This window comes from Molossus molossus, unplaced genomic scaffold (assembly GCF_014108415.1).
Source record: "Molossus molossus isolate mMolMol1 unplaced genomic scaffold, mMolMol1.p scaffold_m16_p_20, whole genome shotgun sequence".
NCBI lineage: Eukaryota > Metazoa > Chordata > Mammalia > Chiroptera > Molossidae > Molossus > Molossus molossus.
The window spans coordinates 4,531,131-4,555,599 of record NW_023425356.1 but is presented as its reverse complement, the minus strand read 5'-3'; the positions used below and the strand labels follow the sequence as shown (position 1 = coordinate 4,555,599).

The 24,469-nt window shown below is 44.6% G+C and overlaps 1 protein-coding gene across 4 annotated transcripts in view; it reads right to left on the bottom strand.

Moving 5' to 3' along the window:
* The window catches only part of CDC14A (cell division cycle 14A), a 114,359-nt gene that overhangs the window by 64,801 nt on the left and 25,089 nt on the right, over nt 1-24,469 (bottom strand). For 3 of the 4 annotated variants that reach the window (XM_036272456.1, XM_036272457.1, XM_036272455.1), the window contains exons 4-5: nt 21,531-21,623; nt 6,432-6,511 (exon numbers count right to left, since the gene is read on the bottom strand). In XM_036272456.1, the coding sequence (XP_036128349.1) occupies nt 6,432-6,511; nt 21,531-21,623 (173 nt within the window). Of the gene's footprint in view, nt 1-6,431; nt 6,512-21,530; nt 21,624-22,169; nt 22,303-24,469 lie in introns of those variants that run through there. The other variant, XM_036272458.1, reaches the window with a different exon arrangement.

The window sequence follows — 24,469 nt, the reverse complement described above, 5'->3', positions numbered from 1 at the left end:
TCCATGGAGCAGGCAGACAGGCACCATATCTGGGGCTCCAGCAACCTGGCTCACACTGTTTGCCCCGCCCCTGTGATTCCCTGAGGCCCTGCCCCACCCAACTTCCAGGTCCACCCAAGCTATTTCCAGTAGTTTTACCATAGAATTGTTCTGTCTTTGCTCATGCTTCAGATTTTCCTAAATTTTCTAAAACAAGCAGCATCTGGCCTCAATGAGCCCCATATCTCTCACTAAGTGGCCCCAGGCCTGGCACTAGAAGCAGCCAGCCTTGGTTCACAACTTGGCTTTGCCTGGACACCTCCAAGCCCAGCACAAGAAGCAGCCATCTGCAGATCCTTTTGTAGTACATGCCTGGTGGCCCTGGTAGAACACAGGCAGTGGCTGACCTCGCCCCAGAGCCAGCACACCCAGTGGACAGCTTCAGACCACAGTGAAGCACCACCACCCAATCACCTCCACAAGTGACACACTCAATGAGTGGACTACGTGGGTACCAGAGCCCTGCTGAAGTAAGTCTAGCTCTGTGTGGTGGGCCCTAAACAGCTGGTCCTCTAAGGTAGTCAGAGGTCAGTGGTCAGTGGGCACAGCCAGTCCTTACAGCTGATCAGCCTGAGTAAATCCCTCCCCTTGATGTGCCAAAGCAATTAGGACTCAGTTATAACAGAAGGGTGTACAGTCCACATGGGGGTGCACCTCGAGAGCCCAGACGGGGTGACCAGGGAGGCTGTGCCACTGGACCCTACAGGACATCTACTACAACAGGCCACCCTACGAAGCCTAGGGGACATAGCAACTCTACCTAATACATAGAAACAAACACAGGGAAGCAGCCAAAATGAGGAGACAAAGAAACAGGTCCCAAATGAAAGAACAGAACAAAACTCCAGGAAAAGAACTAAATGAAATGGAGATAAGCAATCTAACAGATGCAGAGTTCAAAACACTGGTTATAAGGATGTTCAAGGAACTTAGTGAGGGCCTCAAGAGCATAAAAAAGGACCTGTTGGAAATAAAGGATGCACGGTCAGAAATGATGGAGACACTAACTGAAATAAAGAATAATTTACAGGAAATCAATAGTAGAATAGATGAAGCCAAGAAAGAAACTATCGATTTGGAATATAAGGAAGCATAAAACACCCAATCAGAACAGCAAAAAGAATTCCAAAAAATGAGGATAGTACAAGCCTCTGGGATAACTTTAAGCATACCAACATTTGCGTCATGGGGGTACCAGAAGGAGAAGAGAGCAAGAAATTGAAAACCTATTTGAAAAAATGACAGAAAACTTCCCTAACTTGGTGAAGAAAACAGACATACAAGTCCAGAAAGCACAGAGAGTCCCGAACAAGATGAACCCAAAGAGGCCCACACCAAGACACATCATCATCGAGATGTAAAAGGTTAAAGACAAAGAGAGAACTTTAAAAGCAGCCAAGAGAAAAGCAGTTAGTTACCTACAAGGGAGCTCCCATAAGACTGTCAGATGAGTTCTCAAAAGAAACTTTGCAGGCTAGAAGGTAGTGGCAAGAAATATTCAAAGTGATGAAAAGCAAGGACCCACAACCAAGATTACTCTATCCTGCAAAGCTATCATTTAGAATTGATGGACATACAAAGAGTCTCCTAGACAAGAAAAAGCTAAAGTAGTTCATCACCACCAAACCAGTATTATATGAAATACAGAAGGGTCTTCTTGAAGAAAAAGAAGATAAAAATTATGAACAATAAAATGGCAATAAATACCTGTCTATCAACAATTGAATCTACAAACAAAATGAGCAAGCAGAACAGAAACAGACTCATAGATACAAAGAACTTTTTGATAGTTGCCAGATGGGAGGGGGGTTGGGGGAATGGGCAAAAAAGGTGAGGGGATTAAAAAGTATAAATTGGCCCAGCTGGTGTGGCTCAGTGGATTGAGCATCATCCCATGGACTGAGAGGTCCCAGTTCGATTCCCAGTCAGGACACATGCCTGGGTTGCAGGCTTGATCCCCAGTAGGGGGCGTTCAGAAGGCAGCCGATTGATGTATCTCTCTCATATTGATGTTTGTCTCTCTCTCTCTTCCTTTCTCTCTAAAAAAAATCAATTAAAAAATGTTTTCTTTTTAAAAAAGGAAATACAAATTGGTTGTTAGACTGACAAACCTCAAAGGGAAGGGAGGGGCAGGAAGAGATAAATCAAAGAACTTAAATGCATATAGGCATATCCAATGGGCAGAGACAATATTATGGGGAAGGGGGGGGCACGAGCAGGGAGGAGGGGTTCAACAGGGGGAAAGGTAGGACATCTGTAATATATTCAACAATAAAGATAAGTTTTTTTAAAAGAATAGACAGTAAATGGGGGTGGGGGAATTGGGTGAAGGGGGTCAAAAGGCACAAACTTCCAGTTGTAAGATAAATAAGTACTGAGGCTACAATACACAACATGATGACTAAAGTTAACACTGCTGTACAGGATATCTGAAAGTTGCTAAGAGGCTAGATAGATTTCAAAAGTTCTCATCCTAAGAAAAATTGTTTGTAACTACATGAAGTGATAGATGCTAATTAAACTTATTATGGTAACCTATATATGTATGTTAAATAATTATGCCGTACACCTTAAACTTACACAGTGCTGTCTGTCAATTACATCTCAATAAAACTGGGAAAGAAAAGAATAGGCAGTAAAGCTACCCAAATCTTTTTTTATTTGCCTCATCTTTAAATAATTGTTAACTAGGTTAATAAAAAACTATAATTAAAAACATTTTAAGATATATCCAAATAGAAAAACAGATAGTCCTTTCTGTTATAATAAAATACCTACAACTGTAAACATCCTATTACAGGTATCTACCTAACCTGCCATTATAGAGATGACCTATGCCATACAAATAAAAAATAACAGCCCCTGAATCAGCACTGGATTGTTCTTCTCCACTATTCATCTTGACATGAAACGCATTCGTAGGGCTTACCCTTAACATCTCCTCCAATCCCTGGTTCCAGGGTTAAACCTCCTGCGTCCGTATTCCTGTAACATTTACCCCCTAACTCTAATAAAGCACTATAACTGCTCACCTACACACTTACAAACCACGTGCTGAGTCTCGTGGAGCTGGTACCTCATCAGTGCAATCATGTTTACATCCATAACACGATCATAGTGACTGGCCCCAAGGAAGCAATATGTAAGTCAATGCACACAGTATTTCCTGGCAAATAAAAGCCCGACCCAGCCCGCAAGAGAAGAGATGGCCATACATGGTGGGAAGTTGGCCATGCAAACCTATGATCACAACACGAGACGCCTGCGCCGACGGCTCTGTAGCAAATGTAATGGGGCATGAACAAAATGTACCAGGGAACCAGAGGCTCGGCCTGCCCACAAGGCTCTCCAGGAAAACGAGGAAAGGCCTTACAGAAGACTGCTCAGTTTCTTAAAGTAGTCAGTCTTGAAGAACACATTGCTAAATTCACAGTAGCCTTAAAAACCCCTTCACTGCAAAGACACTAAAAATATGTGGTGCACATGGGAACAGGCACCTCGGCGAAGACGGCCGATAAGATCCCACCACACACCAAATGGTCTTCAGTTTTAAAAACATTTTAACAATTAAACATTACACTTAACTGGAAGGTCCTTGAAGACTTCCAGTGTGTAAAATAAAAGTGTTGATGCGGCAGTGGGCTAAAAAAATCTAGACAATGAAGACACGAGTGTAATTTAACAACAACTAGTGCAAAAACCTCGCAGATGATAGAACCCAGACTATAAATGAAGGCCAAGGTGGTAATGGCAGACCAGACTGGTATGGGGAGGATTCTTTTTTCTCTTTTTAATTTTTTAAAATTGAATTTATTGAGGTGTCACTGGTTACTAAAATTATATAAGTTTCAGGGTACAATTCTATAATACATCATTCGTATATTGTATTGTGTGTTCGCCACCCCAAGTCAAGTCTCCTTCCTCCTTCCCTCTGATAATCACCATATTGTTGTCTGTGTCTATGAGGGTTTTTTTTTTTTTTTCTTTGTTTAATCCCTTCTTTTTTTTCTGAAGATGACTTTGAAGGCATTAGCCCTCCTCAGCCTGGGCTAGAGACTAACATCAACTCACAATAGGGAAGGTCAAGCTTCTTTTGTCAATTCCAGAACACTCCTAGTATTATTTCCACCAAGTCCTTCACTAAATCCTAAGGCACTAGTTGTAGTAATTCCTGCTTCATATGAATGGTGCTTGAGGAGTCTGGACCTAGAAACGCAGCTTCACAGAAACACAACTCCCGGTGTCCTGAGTTACAAGAAAGACGAAACCTAGAGCTACACTCGAGGCCAAATGTCGGGAGGAACAGGTGCCTAAACTGACACACAGAGGCCTCCCGTCTGCATGAAGCTTCTAAAATGAGCAGCTTCACCAAACAGATTTCTAAAATCTCTTTATGTCTAGTGCTGGCGGGTTTGGCTCAGCGGTCAGAGCGTCAGCCCGCAGACTGAAGAGTTGCAGGTTCAATTCTAGTCAAAAGCATGTACCTCGGTTGCAGTTCATCCCTGGCCCTGGTCGGGTTGTGAGGGAGGCAACCAGTCGAAGAGTGTCTCTCACGTCGATGTGTTTCTCCCCCCCCCCCGCCAACTCTATCTGAAGAGAAATGAAAAAATATCTTCAGGTGAGGATTTTTTTTAAAAAATCTCTTTATGTCTAACAATAATTCTATAATTTTCTTTATAGTATTGTCTCAGTTTCTTTCTTCTAAAATACATTTGAGACCAAGTGACTGGAAAAGCTACAATTAAAATGAATGATAGGCAACGACCTGAATGTCTCTGTTAGAGACTGGTTAAATATATTCTTGAACATTTTACAGAAATAAGACAGAATGAGGAAGGAAGCTCTCTATGTACCTATAGCAAAAGAAATACAAGATGAGTTCAGTGAAAAAAATTAAGGTGCAGAACAGCAGATGCAGTACACTACATTTTGTAATTAAAATGGGAAAAATAAGAATATATCTGCATTTGCTTATGTGTGCACACAGAAACTCTAGACAGATATGGAATAAACGAATGCCAGAAGTTGCCAGAAAGGATCAGATAGATGAAAATTGAGGGTGGGAGAAAGCATTTTCACTGTAAATATATTCTTGTATATTTAAAAAAAAAAATTGAACCATGTTATTGTATTTTTATTTTCAAATATTTAAATAAAAGCAATTTAGAAAAATAGACAACTGTGATAATTATGATTTAATTCTATGTTAAGTAGTAATGATTTTTTAACTATCTTTCCTTCCATTCTGATGTTAATTATTTAAAAAGCCTAGCTCTCAGGCAACAAATTACCTAGCACATATAAACTAAAAATATAATCATGCTTAATAATCTGTCACTGTTTATCTGCCCTTCAATAGCTAATTAGCTCATACTCTAGGTTTCTTGGGGATATTTGCCCCCTTGATTTCACCAAGAAGTTCAAGTGCAGTGGGTGCTGTCTTCCCTGTGCCTCCTCCCAACCTTGGCACCCACCCTGTGCTCAATAACACCCCTCCTGTGGTCTGAGAAACACAGATTGGAACCCTTTGATCCTTAAGGGATTGTGCCTTAATTTATTCATAGAAATAATTACTAAGAACACTACTAAGGGTCAGGCCCTGGGCCCCACCCTCTGAGTTCACAGGAGAGTAAGGGAGATGGACCAGCTCAGAGCCTCCTCGTTCTTCCCTTTCTTTCACTATTGTTGGTAGTCATGATATCAGGAAACAATAATAAGCAGTCCATGCTTGTAGATTCAGACACACAAATAAGCAAAACAGGCAAAAATATAAGAATCATTCACAACTCTATCAGAGATGACTCTTGTGGGAGTTTTAATGTATGTTCCTTCTACTTTTCAAACAAGCTCAAGTTTACTCAAATTTTTCAAAAGATCTTTGGTTGATACTTACAAAATGCTCTTTTCCAACACTATACTGAAGAGACAGCCTTCCTCAGGATGAAAGCTAGCTTTGTGTGCTACACAGGTTAAGTGGGGCTCCCACTGAGCATCTGCTTCCGGGAAGAACTGGGAGGGTCTTATTCTACATCCCCAGACCCTGACATTTCGTCAGAGCGCAACCAGTGCTGGTGAAATAAAAGGATGCACAGCTGGATCACTGGTGCAGATTACTGAAAGCTAACAAACCCCGGCGTGGTTATTAGCTCATAAATCAAGCACTCCTTGTGCTTCAACTGTCAGGATACAGAAAGGATTCAAGGGAAAAATTAATTCCTAAAATGAGGAAGCTGTTTACTCTTACTAGACAGGAGAAAATAAAGCTCTGCAAAAAGGAAAGAATAAAAACTACCATGTCATTTCACTCAGTCCTAAAACGATTAAAAACAGTACCCGACTCTAAAGCAATGAGCCACCTCAAGGTGCTACACCTCACCAGCAGCTCGCCGTACCTGAATGGAAGGTAGGGGGGGTTGGAGCCGGACAGGAGAGCTCTGTAGGCCTCTTCTGGTGTCTTCTTCAAATAGATGACCTGTGGCAGATAAAAGGCAACATTTAGAACACCACCAAAGAATGACTTACCAAATTTGCATTTCACCTCTTCCTCTTTGAGGGACCACAGTCACGATGATCACACTGATCTTCAGAGAGCAACCGAGTTGCCCAACTTTCCTTTTCAGCCTTTGGCTTAAGGATGGGTAAGAGCTTAGGGTCACAAGGCAGACCTACAGAGGCCATCCAGGGCTGGGTTCAAGGCTCGTGAACTGATGCTAGGGCAGGGTTTTCCCTTCCAGGAGCAGAACAACTGTGCCTCCATGATGGCACTGTGTGCTCACCGAGGCCAACTCGGGCCTCCCTGTCCTCAGAGAGCTCCACCATGAGCCAGTTCAGTGCCTGGTGAATGTGGAAAGACACCTAACTCTGGGTGAGCACTGTACCAACGGGAGGGTCCTGGGTCCTCCGTCTGCTCTCAGGAAAGCCCATCGCTCTCTAAGTGCTCAGTAAAGTCAAATGCACGCAAGCAAGAACACTGGAACATACTGCGTGGTTCTTGATAGCAGGAGACTTGAATTCCCCTGGCCCAGCAGGACAAACTAATCTCAAAGGAATAACAAAAAGGAGCTCTTCAAACCGTAAACAACTCCCATGTAATGAGCGTACTGGCTAGCGTGTGCCGGGCAGTTTCAGGCAGTACCTCTCAACAGAACCTACATTCCTGAGGGGCAAAGACAGTATCAACAAAATAAACAGTCTGCGGTGAGAGCTGAGACGGGAGTAAACAGGGTCCTGAAGAGAACAGGAAAGGGCTGCTCGCGGTAAGGCGGCCAGGGAGGGTCCGTGGGAGACGTGGGTAGGACGCGCGGGGACGTGCCCGGTCCAGATGGTGAGCAGCAATGCCAACCGTGGGGGCCTGCTTTCATTCTCGGTGCGTTGTTTCCATTCTGTCCTTTTCCTTGCACAGTCTGAATCAGATCTGATTTCCAAAGCCCCTTTCCCTGGAACTAATGGCATCATCTCCCTACGCGAGCCACCCTCAGAACCCCTCACTTCAGCGGCAAGCATGGCAGCCCCCGGCTCTTCTCTCCACTCAGCTGGGGAGCTTGAAGCTATCCCACTAGCAACAGAGTGCACGTGTTTAATTATTAATACTTTCAGGACTACAAAACAGCTCCGTTCTGAATTCTCTAAAGAAAGGAAACTGAAACGAAGGTGGGAAAGGACGCCGGCCTTTTGTAAGAACTCTGCATTCATTCGACAAGGAAACGTGGAGGTCTGATAAAGCGAATTTAATATGAAGCAAAAACAGCCCAGAAAATGAAACCGCCATAAAGAGTGATCTGGACGTGAGGCCCAGACTCCACAAATGCAGACTTTTATCCCAAGGAGCAGCGCCAACGGTTCCAAAGGTCCCTCGACACCAGCCCTCGCTTTGAAAGCCATTTGCAGCCCGGCCAGTGCGGCTCAGTGGATTGAGCCTCCTCCCATGGCCTGAAAAGTTCCGGTTGGATCAGGGCACACACCCGGTTTCGGGCTCCATCCCCAGTAGGGGGTGTGCAGGAGGCAGCCGATGGATGTCTTCTCTCACATGGATGTTTCTATCTCTCCCTCCAAAAATTCAATAAAAATGTATTTTTTTTTCAAAACCATTGTCAGGGACCAACATTAACACAGGATTGGGGGGGGGGGCGGGCAGGTAACAGAAAGGGGCTGGTTATAACGCAGTGGGGTCTCAAGCCTACAGACACAGAAGTGAATGCTGAGCACGCCTGCTACAAGGGCCAGCTGCCTGGAGACAGCTTCTGTGTTTGGATCAGAGAATCGAAGCTTAGACAACAACCTCTGCAAAGCAAAAATCACTTCCCACCTCAGGAACAGGTCCATGCCCCTCTCCTTCGGAGGCAGTCCTTCGCAGGAGGGCCGCCCACGCGGGACCGCTGCCGCCCTGCCCACCGCCTGCGGGACTCAGCACGCACGACCCGTGTTCTCACACTGTAAGATGAGTCTGTTTTTATTTTTATCCCAGCGCTAAATTATTAATAAGTGCAAAGTGAAACCCTACAGAGGCCATCTAAATTCCAGGAAGATTCCAGGGGCAGGTAAGTGCCATGACCTTGCACGACCTGTGACAGGGACCGGGAGGAGGGTGGGGACATGTTCTAATGGGTGAGGTCATTAAAATACCGAAGCCCACGTTCCAGGAGAAAATATGTCACGGATTCTGATGCCAGATCTTAGGTCCGGCTCCTGTTGGAAAGAGGAGGAGCCCAGAGGGACCAGGCCGACCAAAGCCTGGAGGGAGAGCAGCCTGGGCTGCGCAGGGCTGCGGAGCTGGGGGAGGGGGCGGAGCTGAAGGAGGGGGCGGGGCTGGGGAGGGGCGGAGCTGAGGGAGGGGGCTTCAGACCCGCAGGAGGCCCGGAAGGAGTCAGGACCCCTCACCTCACACCTACTTGCAAACGAGACCACAGAAGCCCCAAGCCTGGAATAGGAGACCCCGTTCTTCACCCTGGTGTGCAGCTGACTGGGCATCAGGTGCCTTCACCTGTGCACAGCGGCAGTCCGAGCGGGGGCTGGGGCGGGCAGGCCGGAAGGAATACTTGCGACTTCCCCTTTTCTCCACATTGTTTGTATTTTGCACAGACCAATGTGTATTAATTTGGTTTTTACACGTGGAAGAATCAATCAGTTAAGTTAAATTTTTACTCTTTTGAACATAAAATATAGATTACACAAAAACTGTTACCAGATATTCTGATATTTCTAAAAATATTTTCTGAATAACATTAATTTCAAAGCATCTTCTAAATATCCTGATTTTCCTTTTTTGCTTCTCGGGGAAAATAATAATAATATGCTGTCTACTCTTCTCACAAGAGATTGACATATATAAACCCAAACTGGAAGAATCTTCCCGACTTTTAATTGATAAGATTTAACAAAAGCCCTTGGCATAGGGCTGTGAGCCACGCCCACTGACCCCTGGAAGAGTGAGCATACACATCTCTGTGAACCTGCTCTCCCGGGAAGTCCTAGAACTCCTCCACAGCAGAGTATTTGACATATACTTCCATAGTTTTAACTGACTCAGAGTCAAACAACTAAAGTGATTCTTTTTGCTTAACTGGTGCCAGGTACCAAGGACCAAAATAACTCTTGATTTCTTTTTTTTTTTTTTTTGGTTTTGGTTAATCCTCACCTGAGGATTTTTTGTTCCATTGATTTTTAGATAGAGTGGAAGGGAGGAAGGGACGGGGAGAGAGAGAGACATTGATGTGAGAGAGACACATCTATTGGTTGTCTCCCGCACAACCCTGACAGGGGCTGGTGATCGAACCTGCAACACAGGTACGTGCCCTTGACCGGGAATCAAATCCAAGACCTTTCAGTATGTGTCAACACTCTAACCGCTGAACCAAACCAGCCAGGGCTCTCAATTTCTTTAATAAAAGATTTTTAAAGAGCCAGCATTTTGCCTTGGCTGGTTGTTCAGTGGTTAGAGCATCGACCCATGGACCAATGAGTTGCGGGTTCGATTCCAGTCAAGGGCGCATACCTCAGTTGTGGTTCATCCCCAGCCCTAGTCAGGGTCATGTGGGAGGTAATCAGTTAATGTGTCCCTCTCATGTCGATGTTTCTCTCTCTCCCCCTCCTCCCTCCCACTCTATCTGAAGATAAATAGAAAATATCCTCAGGTGAGGATGAAAAAAACAGAGCCAGCATTTGTGTGTATATATATTTAAAGCTGAGACGACAGTATTTAACAATATAATAAAATCACAGCACTACAAGCTGGCATATGTATCGTCTACCAATAAGCCAGTGTCCCCAGACTTCATTCATCGGGCATCAATCCCACTTTTGCCACCACAAGTAGCACCACGTATGACCATTTCTCTTTAAATAGACACTCTTTGTTGTGCTTTGTTTTTACTATTTTTAATGATTTTTTTTAGAGAGAGAGGAAGGGAGAGAGGGAGAACATCCACGTGAGAGAGAGAGAGACATTGATCGGCTGCCTCCTGCACGCCCCCTACTGGGGATTGAGCCCGCAATCCAGGCGTGTGCCCTGACCCGGAATCGAACCTCTCAGTCCATGGGTCGATGCTCAGTCCACTGAGCCACACCAGCCAGGCTAGACGGTCTCTTTTAACTTAATGTATCCTAACGTGTTTTATATCATTGCTATCAGTGGGAAACCAGTATCACTTGCCACAGTGTCTACACATAAATGAGTATTAAATTACATAACTCTTAAAAATGTAAAAATGTTTGCACACACCTCACATTGTGAAGCAATGTAACAAATGCCAAGTTTGGACTAATTTTATAGAAACAGCAGAGCAACCTGGTAAATTAAATCAACTCCTGTTAGAAATCATTGACAAATACTTTTAAATCAAATCATCCTCAAAAAGCCTAGCCAGGTGAGCAACCCTTCACCAAGGTAAGGTCCCAAAATACCTGTACAGGTGAATTTGTCACTGTTCCTTACACGAACCCCAGTGGCTAGCCTGGACTCCTCACAATTTCCTAAACATGCCTGACTCCTTCTGGCATCTGAGGGTTTTTCTGGAACACTCTCCATACTATCTCTGCCTATTCAAATTCCGCCTGTTTCATTAGACCTAACTCAGATACTGCCTCCACAATGCCTTTCTTCTTCAGGTCAGAAACCCCTCGCCCTCATTCGTTACACTCAATTCCTGGAGGGTTCAAGACCATGATAATGATGATAAAAACAAAAGGTTATATAGTGTCTCCAAGGTGTCAGGCGCTATTCTAAGCACGTTTCATAATTTGGCTCGTCAGTCCTCCTGGCCGCCCCGAGGTAGGTTCCATGACTATTCCCATTTCCGTTTTACACATGAAATGCTAGGGTCAGCTGCTCAGGTTCACACTTGCTCAGGTGCGTGGAGTCAGCCTGACTTCCCCGAGGCGTCCTCACTACCTCCTGATGGGCCCCTCACGTTCTGCTGGGTTATTCTCCTTTGTACTAAAGCAGAAAGCTCTTGGAGTGTAGTGACCATGTTTTCCAAACCCTTCGATGACCTACAAGGCCTCTGGGCAACAGCTGCTCAGCTCCTCTGAACATACGCTCAGTGGGTGGCTGCTGCGAACTTGTACGACTCTGAGAGTGCGCCCACCCCGGGGGGTCAAACTGTCGTTAGTCAGTGAGGGAGATTTTAAACCCGTCATGCCCACTGCAGTCGTGCCCAGGAGAGCTGGCGAAACTAACCTCCTGAGCCCAGGTATCTGACAGCACCGCTAGGTAGAATCAATTTTTCCATGACGTGCAGAAAGACAGTAAGAAAGAGACCAACTTAAAAAATAAGCGCTTGCACTCCAATAATCTGTATTCGCTGATAGCAAGTGTTGAGAGTCAAGGCTACTGCTGACCCAGACCATGCCTCTCCCGCATCCCTGTGTCTGTCCTGAGGCTGCATCCACTCGGCCACTCCCAGCACTTGGTAAAAGGCAGGAAGCAGGAGGTGGAACAGGAGTCCCAAAGATCAAACTCAATGCTTAGGGTTAGCACAAGAACCTGCACACATATGAAGGTGTAGGGAAGGTCTGCCACCTCGGGGGGAGCTTCCCGGCAGTGACAGCAAGGTCTGTGAAGGGGGCTGGAGAATGAATGGTCCGTGAAGGACCACGCTCAACCCCAGGCTTCCATGCTGGTAGCGTTTAGATGGCCGCCTCTTCTGCTTTGTTGGGACCACAGCTCTAAGTCAATTTGGCAGGCAGCCCTCTTGGCATCCTGATGAGATCAGGCTCCTCCTCATGTTCTCCAAGCTGCCTGCTGTTCTCCTTCCAACCCTTACCCCGGTCTGTCATCACGCTTCTGTGCTGACTGAAGTCAGCGGCGAGGCCGAGCAGGATTCGGTCTTGGGTGTTGCAGGACCCGCCCTGTGCCCACAGCGCAGCACCCACTCAAAAAATGTGGGGGTTGTACGAGCAGAGTGGAGACGAGGAGAGCCTTTTACGTGAGAACAAGCGCGACGTGGCCACCACGCACAAGTCACCTATCTGCAGGGGCCAAGCTGCGTGGGTAGGTCCAGGCTGCCTCTCCCGTGAGCTGTGTGACGTGAACTCCCGCTTCCACTCCGACGCAGGTGAGCTGGGATGATAACTCTAAGTGCCTCCTGCGGCTGATTGTTGGGGAGAGTAAATGAGTTAATCATACGTGTGAAGAGCTCAGATCTGTTTCTAGCACACAGCTCTTCTGCAGCAAGGGGCCTCAGAAAGGAGATGAACTTGACCCCCAAATATTTTTCCTCCTTTTCATCCTGTGTCCATGTGAAGCTGCACCCACAATTGCTAGTGTTTCTGATGCCTGAGCCCTGAAGACTGGCTGTGTATACAGACATCCAGACGTGAGGTGGTGACCATCCCCATGGTGGCCGCAGCCCAAAACCACAGCACGAACCATCACTGAGCTCAGCCTTCCCATTTTAAAGTACAGACATGGACCCGACTCTCTGGTGCCTTAGCATCAACAGCACAGACTCCAGGCACTGGCCCGTTCTATCAAATCCATTGTCAAAATCCCGGAAGATCCTGGAGCAGGCCCATGTCTCTCTCCAACAAAGTACGTGTAACCAGGAGAGAGCTGATGCTATGCCCGTTTCCTTATGTGAACTTCTCGTGAGCAAGAGAACAAGGTGACAAGGCTGCATTTGCTTTTAGGAGAGGGAAGCCCGACTGGCTGCCACGGAGAATGAGCCCCAGAGGCCCACGGGACGAACATCTGTGAGAAACACTGTGAGAAGGGAAACGGCAACAAATTGAAGTAGAAAACTCATTTAAAGTCTCTTCCTTGGTTCCCAAGACTTTGGTTCTCAGGCTTCTGAAATGCCGGGGCACTTGATTGATAAACTGCTTTTTCCTGAAGACAACAGTAAGTCTTCATTATCGTACACAAGCACCTACAAAATGTTTAATTTTATTATTTTTAGCCACATTTTCCTTCTTAATCATTTCCTCCCATTATTACCAGTGACTGAGAAAACAATGTCTGTATTCAACTTTAAAACTTAAAAAAAAATCAGAAAAAGGCAACCATTTCTCAAATGCACAACTGATTCTACTTCTGTACTATGTGCTTATGGAAATAAAAAAGATATTCAGTGTTAAACAGTCTCTTCCAAATAGACAGGTAAGTCTGATTACAGAGCAGAGATGCAGCTGGATGTTTAAAACAACCCACATTTCATTCAGTCTCTTTTAAATCACTTGTACTAAACAGTCTAATTAAGGAAAACAGAACAAGAATGAGTGTATCCTGTCTCCAACAGTCTTCAACATATTGTTCAAGAAGGTAAGCCATCCTTCCTGTCCTTCAAGTTCTGAGTCTAGTATAAATCACAGCTTACGAGGCCTGCCACGCAGAACACAATGCATCTGCTTAATACACACGGAAGCAACACTAATTACACAGTAAGGCAGACCTGAGCCCAGGTCTCTATCTCCATGGCTTAATTCTGCCCTAAAAAATACTTAACAATCATCTAGCATCCCTATAAAAACAAGGTCTGGAAATGGCTGTTTGGGATTGAGGTTATTTTGGCTCTGAAATACTCTCCTATGACACTTCTTTCCATATTAACTTAAACTTGGGACTCGATCTAAAGTGGACTTTGCCCTACTTATTTGAGACTTGTTTAGCATAGAAACACTCTCTCCACCTCTCTCCTGGCATCCTCGGAGTAGAGCTCTTTGATGGGCCATTGAGGAGGAATGCAGACATTAGCATGTGTGTGTTCCCCTCTCACTGGGTTTGCACCCTCGGCCCAAAACATGCTCTTCCAGAACTGACAGCTCCCGCCAGCTCCGACACACGCCTTTCCTGGCTGCAGGGGGCTCGTGTTCCAACACAGGCATTGCTGAGTGGGCCCTTCTCAAGCAAACCAAGGACACATGGAGCCTATGTTCTCAGCACACAGAGTCTAAGGGACCCTGTAAAGGGGAAAAGGAGAAATATTTGGTCCCAAGAAAACCTGAGCCGCTAGTCTCACAGAAGCTGAATGCAAGACTGTTGTGATACAGTTCACAGGTAAACACAGTCCCGTATCATCTACGGTCCATCGTCAGAAGGCAGTCTCCGTACAAAACACAAAAACAGACTCACTCCAGAATAACACTGAATAATACATCCTCTCAAACAGCATGGTTTTGTGCTAAAAACTCCTTGTGCTGAGTTTCACTGCTCACTTCTGGCTTGGTATGAGTTTTATTACATGAAACCTTTCAAATTAAGAAAAAAATGAAAAAGAGAGCGAGAAGAGCGTATTCCTTGGACCAAGACTGAATCTGATCAAGTTAGAAGGCAAAGAACCGTAACTTCATTTACACTAAAGATGCAGATGACAGAGCCACTGTAACAGGCCACGAGTCGGCGTATAAACCCTCCTAACACCTATGACCAATTCTAGAAAGTCCTTAACTTGCAGATTAATTATATTCCAAAAGCTTATTTGTAAAGGTTAATATTTAGATCTCTGGAAATAATTTCCCAAAGATAAAAACTTACAGTTGTTCCTAGGCTAGTCCAAAAATGATCATCTATTAATTCCATATTATCATGGAAATCATATATTTAACATAAAATAGTAGAAAACTTTCAAAAACTAAAGTAATTAAATTAGTGCATTTGGTTTTTAGATTATCTTACTTCAAGGGGGTTGAGAAAAGACGGGGAGAGTAAAGGGGGTCAAATACATGGTGAGGGAAGGAGACTAGACTTTTGGATGGTGAGCACACAATGCAATATACAGGTGTTTCATAGAATTGTACACTTAAAACCTATATAATTTTACTAACCAATGTCACCTCAGTAAACTTAAAGTAAAGAAAAACATGAGGAAATGAATAAACATGTTGATAATGCCTCTAAAATGAACCCTGAATTATTTCAAATGTTTGGATTGACACTGTCTTATATCTCGATCTGCTTCAAAATGTACTGCTTTCCCCAATATTTGGCATTATGTTGAGGACTGATTCCAAGTCTGAGGCATGGTGGGCAGGACAATCGTCAGAGAACAAAGATTTTATTTATTTATTTATTTATTTAGAGAGAAAGAGAGAGAGAGAGGAAGGGACAGAGAGAGAAACATCCATGTGACAGAGAAACATCTATCAGCTGCCTCCTGCACACCCCCTACTGGGGATCGAGCCCGAAACTCAGCTTGTGCCCTGACCGGAAATCGAACCAGGACCTCCCAGTCCATGAGACAACACTCAATTCACTAAGCCACACTGGCCATGCAAGATTTTCTTGATGTAACCAGAAGAAAATAATTGTAAAAAAAAACAGTGAAGGAGAAAAGTAAAAATCTTTCTGGAGTTACCCAGGAAGAAGGAAGGCTGACAAACTTGTCAGGGATGGTACCCAGCCAGGGTGGAGAGCGATGAGACCACAGTGTGGCTTGCTTCCCAAGGATGTATGACAACTTACAGTAGCCTAACATCTCCTAGGAGGGGGAAGGAGGGGGACCAGACAATCCATTGTATTCATTTTAGTAACTAGAGCATGTACCTGAGGGACCAAAAAAAAAAAGCCATCTTGTTCTTTTTCAAACTGAAGAAGTTTGTAGGTGAGATGTTATCCAAACTCCTAAGACAGAAGCCATAAAGCATGGGAACTAAATCTCAGATCTAGAATCTCATAGTAACGTGTAGGCTACTATTCTCTGAGTCAACTCAAGAATAGAAAACCAACAATGAACACGAAACAAGGAACTGGCTGTTCTCTTCGAGTATTCACAAAGAGTTGTTGCCCAGGGGCAGCAGGAGAAATGGGAGCTGTGTCCATCAGCCAGGTGTTTGCAGAACGGATGCTGCAGCAATTGCCCTGTGCTCCGGCCCCAACTGCTCCTGTGTGCGCCACGGGACAGAACTATCCTTCAAGAACTTAGCAGAATTCATCATTCTTCAATGCCTATACACTTTTTAACCAGTAGCCATGTTCCCTAAATAGTTTACTAATGTCACACACCGCAGAATTGAAACAAGTGACAGTGACTTCAACTTAAGTAGAAGTGACTTAAATCCAACCAGCAGAGGCATTGCATACAGACCCAACATGTCTAGTAACAGGAAGTCCACCCACCTTCCCTGAGGCTGCTTGGAATTTCCCTCCCCTTCCAGCTCACGGCTGCAAGTAGACCTCATGACTTCCAGAAAATACCAAAAAAGCACATTCCCCTCAATCCAGTATATCAATAAAACAAATGGTAAATGTCTTTTCTAGTCTACTAATAAGATTCAAAAAATATGCAAGCTGCTATAAACACACAGTGTGCCAACACTTAAATATATAGTACTGAATAGTGTGTGTGTGTGGGTGTGTGTGTGTGTGTGTGTGTGTGTGAGAGAGAGAGAATCTGAGCCCTTATTTGCAGCACAGAGGAAGCTTGTTATCAGGATGCCAAACGGAGAATAGAAAAAGAAAATCCTGAAAAGTTTTATTCAGTTAAATGTAAGAAGCAACCCTTCCGCACGTGAAAAGCAAACAACTGATTTTCCCAGCCCACAGCTAAATTGAATGAAAGAGCGTATCTCTCCACCCGTCTGCAGAAGACTAACAGAACTTCCAGATTCAAAGAGTTTGAAATTAAAACTGCTGTCTGATTTTTAGGGAGCCTGGCCTGTTTTAAAGCCACGAAAATACAAGTTGACAAGGATAAGAGTCTGTCCGGCCCATTTGCCTGTCAAGCTGTAAAAGGAAGAAGCTGGAAACCGGAAGTCGCCCTGCCGGGCAGGTGCCTCCCCTCCCTTCCTCCCGGCCACAGCAGAGGTTCACAGAGCACAGCAGCTGGCATCCGCTGTCTTAATAAGTGTTCAAGGTAAATGCTTTTATTATTTTGAACCAACATTTTTCTTGATAATTTTACCTATAATTTAAATAACATTTGTTTAACCAAATAGTTTCATAATGGCAATTTAAAGCACTCTGACCTTGCAATTTACAGGTGGACTGTGAGTCAGAGATTAAGGAAACTAACATGCTTGATCCAAACAATGAAAACAAAAAACAAACTTTGAGTTAGCTGTCCTGGTTTACCATTTACCATGAACCACTTTTAAATAATACTGTGCTGACTATAATTTTCTGAATATTCAGTAGACCATTCCAGTTGAATAATCAATAGGTCCATTATCAGTAGTTCCAATTAAGTATCTTTGTATTCAGATATATGGAAGTACTTATTAACACAGCATCTTAATAAGTAACAGAATTTAAAGTGTATAAACTTCCTAACTTCTTAGAGAAACATGAACTGATGGGTTGATTTCTAGGGGGGTTACATCTGTTGATACAAATTAGATATACAGAAATTTTTTTTTTTTTTAAGGAAGGAGACAGAGTTACTTTTCAACTTTTAATGATCCAAATACAGGAAACAAATTTTTTAAAATATCAACTATCCATAAAGTTAACAAATGGTAAATAAAAGGACTTGAGGGGCAGTCCAACAATGGCTGGGAAATGGGACAGCACCCGAGTTCCCTGCCGGATGCCACCAGACACCTTCCCCACACGACCTCCCCATCAGTCCTCACCACAGCTGTGTTAGGCAGGGTGTTTATTGTCTCTGTTTCAGGGGAGGAATAAACAAGTGCTCGCAGTTACACAAAGGGCTAAGACATGCCCCTGTGCAGTGGACCCAGGCCGAGCCTGCGGCTCTGCTCAAGGCCAGCCCCACCCGCTGCCAGGAAGAGACGGCGCCCACGCACTTGGAGGTGTACAACAGGTAGGGTGTCATGACTGCGGCCTCCAGTGAGTCTACAAACAGCAGCTGCAGACATGATCAGAAAGTCTATAAACAGGGCAATGACATGATTTAGTTCATATTTTTAAAGGATTACTCTGACAATTTGTATGGCAACTGGAGTAAAGGAAAGAATGTAAAAAGGAGCCACTGTACAAAGTTGAGGTGTCCTCAGGTGAGCAGTGACGGTGGCTTGGGCTGGCCAATGGCAGTGGAAAGACGGACTCTGGCTCCATGTATGTTCTAGCGGTAGAGCGGCCCAAGCTTACCATGGGAAGAGGAAGTGAGAGAAATCAAAATGGCAATTATCCTTTGATTCAGCAGGTCGTGATGGTAGTTCATTTATTTACTAAAAAGGCAAGGACTGGGAGAATAAGAGGTTTGTGGAGAGAAGAAGTAAAAAGCCACAGTAAGTGTGAGATGTCACTGAGGTATATAACTTGGAGCTACCAAACAGGCAGATGGATGTGTGATCTTAATAACAAGGTCGATCCAAAAATACTGGGATTACCCAGATTTTACAAATGAGAAAACTAAGGCTCAGAGAAAAAGGCTTGTCTTGGCACAAAATATCTTTTAGTCGATGGCCCTTGTTTGAGGGCTGGTTCCACATTGGAAAAGAAGAAGAACACCTTCACTGCTAAGGGATTCTCCCCGAAAACACCTGCGTTGCTCACCCACTGAGGCTGGGTGTCTGCTCCAAAGGTTAAGGTCCTCTGTATCCGAGAAGACGTCCCAGGAAACTGACTTATCCAAACAGCAACATGTAAGGTGTGCAAGGCCCACCGAGCTGCACGTGTGAGGACTGCATGGTTTCGGATGAGGAGACGTGTCCACAATTCAACACATACACGCAATAGGAAGCCAGGCACAAATTCCTCTTCAAGGACAGACTACAATCCTTGGCTTTCATATTTGTTAAGTGTTGTGTCAAAAAGCTTTCTGGGGGCCCTGGCCGGTTTGGCTCAGCGGTTAGAGCGTCGTCCTGCGGTCCTGAGAGATCCGGGTTCGGTTCCCGCTAAGGGCACGTACCTCGGTTGCAGTTTGTCCCCGGCCCTGGTCGGTTGTGCGGGTGGCAGCCACTCGATGTGTCCCTTTCACATCGATGTTTCTCTCTCTCTCTCTCTGTTCCTCTCTCTCCCTCCCACTCTACCTGAACAAAAAATGGAAAAATGTCCTCGGGTGAGGATAAAAAAAAAAAAAAAAAAAGCTTTCTGGGGAACACATTTCCAAAAGTAGAAAGAAAATCAGTTGGGAAATGATCAACACAAGAATAACGAGCATGTGAGACGTGCCCTCTGCGTTTCGAGCCACCCGACGGCTTCTCCAGATTCAGACTGCTTCAAAGGGGGGGAAGCTTTCCCTGGCTAGCTTGGCTCCGTGGTTAGCGCATCAGCCCGCGGACCAGAGAGTCCCAGGTTCGATTCCCACTAGGGGCACATACCTCAGTTGCAGTTCGTCCCTGGCCCTGATTGGGATTGTGCAGGTGGCAGCCAATCGATGTCTCTCTTATATCAATGTTTCTCTCTCTCTCTCTTCCTCCCTCTCTACCTCCCACATCTATCTGAAAATAAATGCAAAAAAATATCCTCGGGTGTGGATAAAAAAATAATAATAAAGTGATGGAAACTTGTGCATCTGAAGATGTATTTTATCCCAGGTTCAGTGCACCTATTGTAACTAAACTTCTTCTCAAATACTAGAAGCACTAGCGGACATGAAGGATGACACTAAAAACAGCGAGGACAGGCATTTCAAAGGAGAGGAGAGAGGCAGAGACGACCACTTCCTGATGGCAGTCCCTCCGGACAGAGGGCATGCTCACACAGCAGCACCAAAGTGCTCAGGAAAGGCACACTTGCTGAGCAGGCTTGAATCCAGGGCTGCTCTGGGCTCTCTGCACTTTGAACAGTGTCAGTGATCAGTTTCAGACGAGCAGTAATTAGCGACATGAAGTGAGAAGGAAGGATGCCCGCTTAGCGGTGTTCCCACACTCCCCTGGACGCTCCGCCAACAGCCTGCTTGTCGGGTCTGCCCTAAAAATAAAAGCAATAGCCTGGCTGGCGCTGCAAATAATCCTAGTCTCCTCGGAATTGGGAGGAAACTTAGAGGTCATTATATCCAACCCTCTCATTTTACAGATAAGGAAACCAAATAAAGCCTGGAGAGATAACATGGTTACCCATCATCCCAGAGTCACTTCAGTGAAAAGTGTTTTTCTGGTTCATAGTCACGACTCCTTGTACTCTATGGCCAGGCTGTGTCCAGACAGGGAGGGACAGAAGTACCACAAGGGACGGACGGCCCATGGCTTCCCGGTAGCCCTGTCAGGGGGCAGAGCGGGGCATCTCAGTCCTGGAAACAAGGCCTGGGGTGCAGCCTGCCTGTCACCTTGTCACCATGCTCAGCCTGCACCTGCAACGGCTGGCAGTCCTTACAACAGCACCACTGGGCTCCCCCACGGCTGTGGTTAGATGTGGCAGGGGGCAGTCTAGTATCCGGTACCTCCCTCCCCCACGGTCTTCAGAAGGAGGCCTTGAAATGTCACTCAGCAGACTGCTTCCAGGCTTCCAAGGATGACAGAAAATGACACCTTTGTCCCCTGCCTTTCAGCCAGCATCGTCTCTAAAAAGCTATTAAGTTGCAAGTGTGTTTTAGCCCTGATGGAGTATGTCTTCCAAGAGTCTGCCCCATTGCAGGATACATAGAAAATTCTAGAAATGGTCACATCCAAACTCAGTAGCATGCATGTTCTTGTGGAACTCACGTTTACCTTTCAGTGCTTACAGAGAACAAAATTCTAATCAAAATTAATTTTGAAAAGTCTTACCTAGTTATTAGGAAAGTTGAAATATAGGCAGGGTTTCTGTTTGGTTTGCCTACTTGAGAGGCGAATAAATGAACTGATAAAAATAATGATCATCATCCTTCCCATGCAATCTAGGATTTCCTTTCATCCCCCTCCAAAGAGGAACATTTCAACAGTCTTTTAATCCAATATACACAGATATGTTTTTTTCTGGAAATATCCTTTCTAGGTATTATTTTTATGACCATGGGACCCTAGCTACACACTGCAGTTCCGAGATTCTGCCACTAGCCACAGAAAATAAAACCTGAGAGGAAACAGCCCATCGGCATTAGGTCCACTCTGCGCCCCAGTAAGCCCCCATGCTGCTGGGCTCTTCCCTGCCTCCGATGCCGCCAAGGAGGGGCCTGGGCTTCCTGCAGCAGCATCAGTGTCCCACTGCAGAAAACAATCACAACGAAAGTACTTACGGCGTAAGCACCCATCAAAAATGCTGCATTTGCCCTTTTTCGCTGGTCAAAACAGGTGTAATGCACTATTTTCTTCCTTGATAAACTGTATGACTAGAAAGAGAGAAGAAAGAGAGTTAGCATGACTGCAGAGACAATGACAACAGACACAACATAAACATCCTCTCTTAACTCTCCAAGAACAACGTGGATTTCGCTGGCATTTGTAGTAGTGTCTGAGGCATGGAGGGCTGGTTACCAACTCAGAATTTTTGCAGCTCAATCACGATGTAAGAATTAACATTTTAACAAATCAGTTTTTCTCTAAGAAAGGAGACTGATACACTAGAAAGAATTGTTATTCATTAGCATCTTTATTAGCAGAAACCATTTTTGAAGATTTACCCTTGATCTTATATGTAAAGTCCTTTTTCAGGTTCTACAACCACACACACACCCAGAAAAGCTGTCTATGCTTTTTATATTAACAGTTTGCTTTGATATGTGTCCACCAGTCCATTATCCTCTTTAAAATGTTTAAATGCCTATATTAACTAGAGCATTGCATTAATATTTTCTTTCTAAAATGTCCTATAAAAGGTCCTCATAATTATCTGAAACTAATTAATAGAAAAAGATGAACCATCACAAGGATTATACCAGCAAACATCTTCACACAACAGCCGTATATGAAATTCATGGGCTCAAACAGCCATTAAGCACCGCGGCATGCCAGCCAACGGGCCACGTGCTCGAGCGTGCGACTGAATCCAAAATGAGCAACAAGGGCTGCTGTATCCATGCCAAACAGGAGAAAAACAGTACAAATAAAAAGATGTTAAACAAAATGGAATTATCAATCAGAACTCAAACATAAAATAATGAGAACACTGATGCAACTCAATAAAACCCTCTCAATTTCCTCTTGCAACATTTTGATAAACGGTTCACAATACAGGCACATAAGTACAAAGCTGATCTATAAGTTCATACTAATGGTAAAAGCGGCTTGTGATACCTTACACAATGACCACAGTGCACAGAATATCTGTTTTTACAGACCCCTTCAAAAATGTCACAGAGCTCAACTCTCTGCCTTTCTTTATCGTTATTTCCTACAAGGAAAAGAAACTCGTCCAACTCAGAAGTCCATCCTAAGACGGACCTGTGACTTTCTGGCTTCCACATGGAACCACAGGAGTCGCAGCCTAGAAACCCTCACCACCCACAGCAGACCTGTCTTTGAAAACCAAGAACCCGCGTTCTGACAGCGCCACTCCACAGCCGCTGAGCGCTCGCCGCGAAGCAGGCCCCCTCTTCCCCAAGGCCTTACTTCAGGGCAGGCTTCCTAACATACCCCATGAAATACAAATTTTACAAGTGCATTGTGTTCGATCGAGTTCAGCAGAGTTAACACACTGAAGTTATCGAAAGACTGCAAGGCCAGCCTGGCCGGTTTGGCTCAGCGGTTAGAGCGTAGGCCTGCGGTCCAGAGAAACCCGGGTTCGGTTCCCGCTAAGGGCATGTACCTCGGTTGCAGTTTGTCCCCGGCCCTGAATGGGTCGTGCGGGTGGCAACCACTCGATGTGTCCCTTTCAAAAATAAAATAAAATAAATAAATATAAATAAATAAAGACTGCAAGGTCATTATCTACGGTGCTGACAGGGGTCTACTTGCTTTCTCAGTCTGAACTCCGTCTGCTGGACATTTCCCTTTTTGTTTTATTATTTGTTTTTGCCATTTACTGTTCTCCAACAGTAAGTTATGTTTGATTTACAGAAAGGTAGTCAAGGTTCTTTTTGGTTTTTATATTCCTCATCCATTTATCTTCAGATAGAGTGGGAGGGAGGGAGAGAGAGAGAAACATTGATGCTAGTGAAATACATCCATCGGTTGCCTCCCACAGGGCCCCAGCCAGAGCCAGGGACCGAACCTCAACTGAGGTACGTGCCCTCAACTGGAATCGAACCCGCAGCTCTTCGGTCCACAGGCCAACACTTTAACCGCTGAGCCAAACTGGCCAGGGTGGTAGTCAAGGTTCTTAAGCCTTCAGCGTCTTCTAGGGTCTCTGAATCCCAGCCCCCAAAAACCGCCTTCCACATACACAGGAGTCAGAGGGAACCGAGGGCCCAGGAGCTCTGGCTCCCAGGTGCCCAACACTGACATTGCTCCTTCTCCAGACGCCGTGGGAAGCACCCACGACCTGCCTTGCAGTCTGGACGACCTGTTTGGATGCCCTTTCCACTGGGAACAGGTTTCATGTAATAATGTGGAATTAATTTGTTTGCACCCCACTACTGCTGTTCATCATCCACGGCCTTTGTTTGTTTTTGAACTTTTTTGCATTTGCTTGTTTTTAATTTTTCTCTTATTCTAAAGTGTATGGAATACAGAGACCTTCTCAGACAAAAACCATGAATGAAGGACAGAATTCTGAAAACTACTTTTGTTTCACCATATACCTGTAAGATTTTTTAAGTAAATATACTCCAAATTAAAATTGTAAGAACTTTAGAAGAATATTTTAAACTTTAGAAGCTTTCAGAAATTACATCAGATAAAAAAAATTCTTTACAAAAATCGGCCTAGAAATGTTAACTACTTTGAAATATGTCCTACTGGAAGCTGCCCCCAGCAACTGTCCCAACGTAATTACATTTTCTTCTTCTGATGAGAACTTTTTAGACTTACTCTTAGCAACTTTCAAATATACAATACAGTATTATTAACTACAGTCAACCTTCTGACCTTACAATAAATGACTTCTAAATGACAGTTTTCTGAATTTTAGGAGTATTTTTTAAACTCCTAGCATTTATCTTGCTTAAATGTTTTGAGAACTCAAGTGTTTTCTCAGTTACGTCTCAGAAGCACTACAGCCAGGAAATGGTCTGCCTGTGAAATGACCAATATCCCCCAGGTCAGGTCACAGAGAGAGACCAGTTCCTACTTGAGGGAC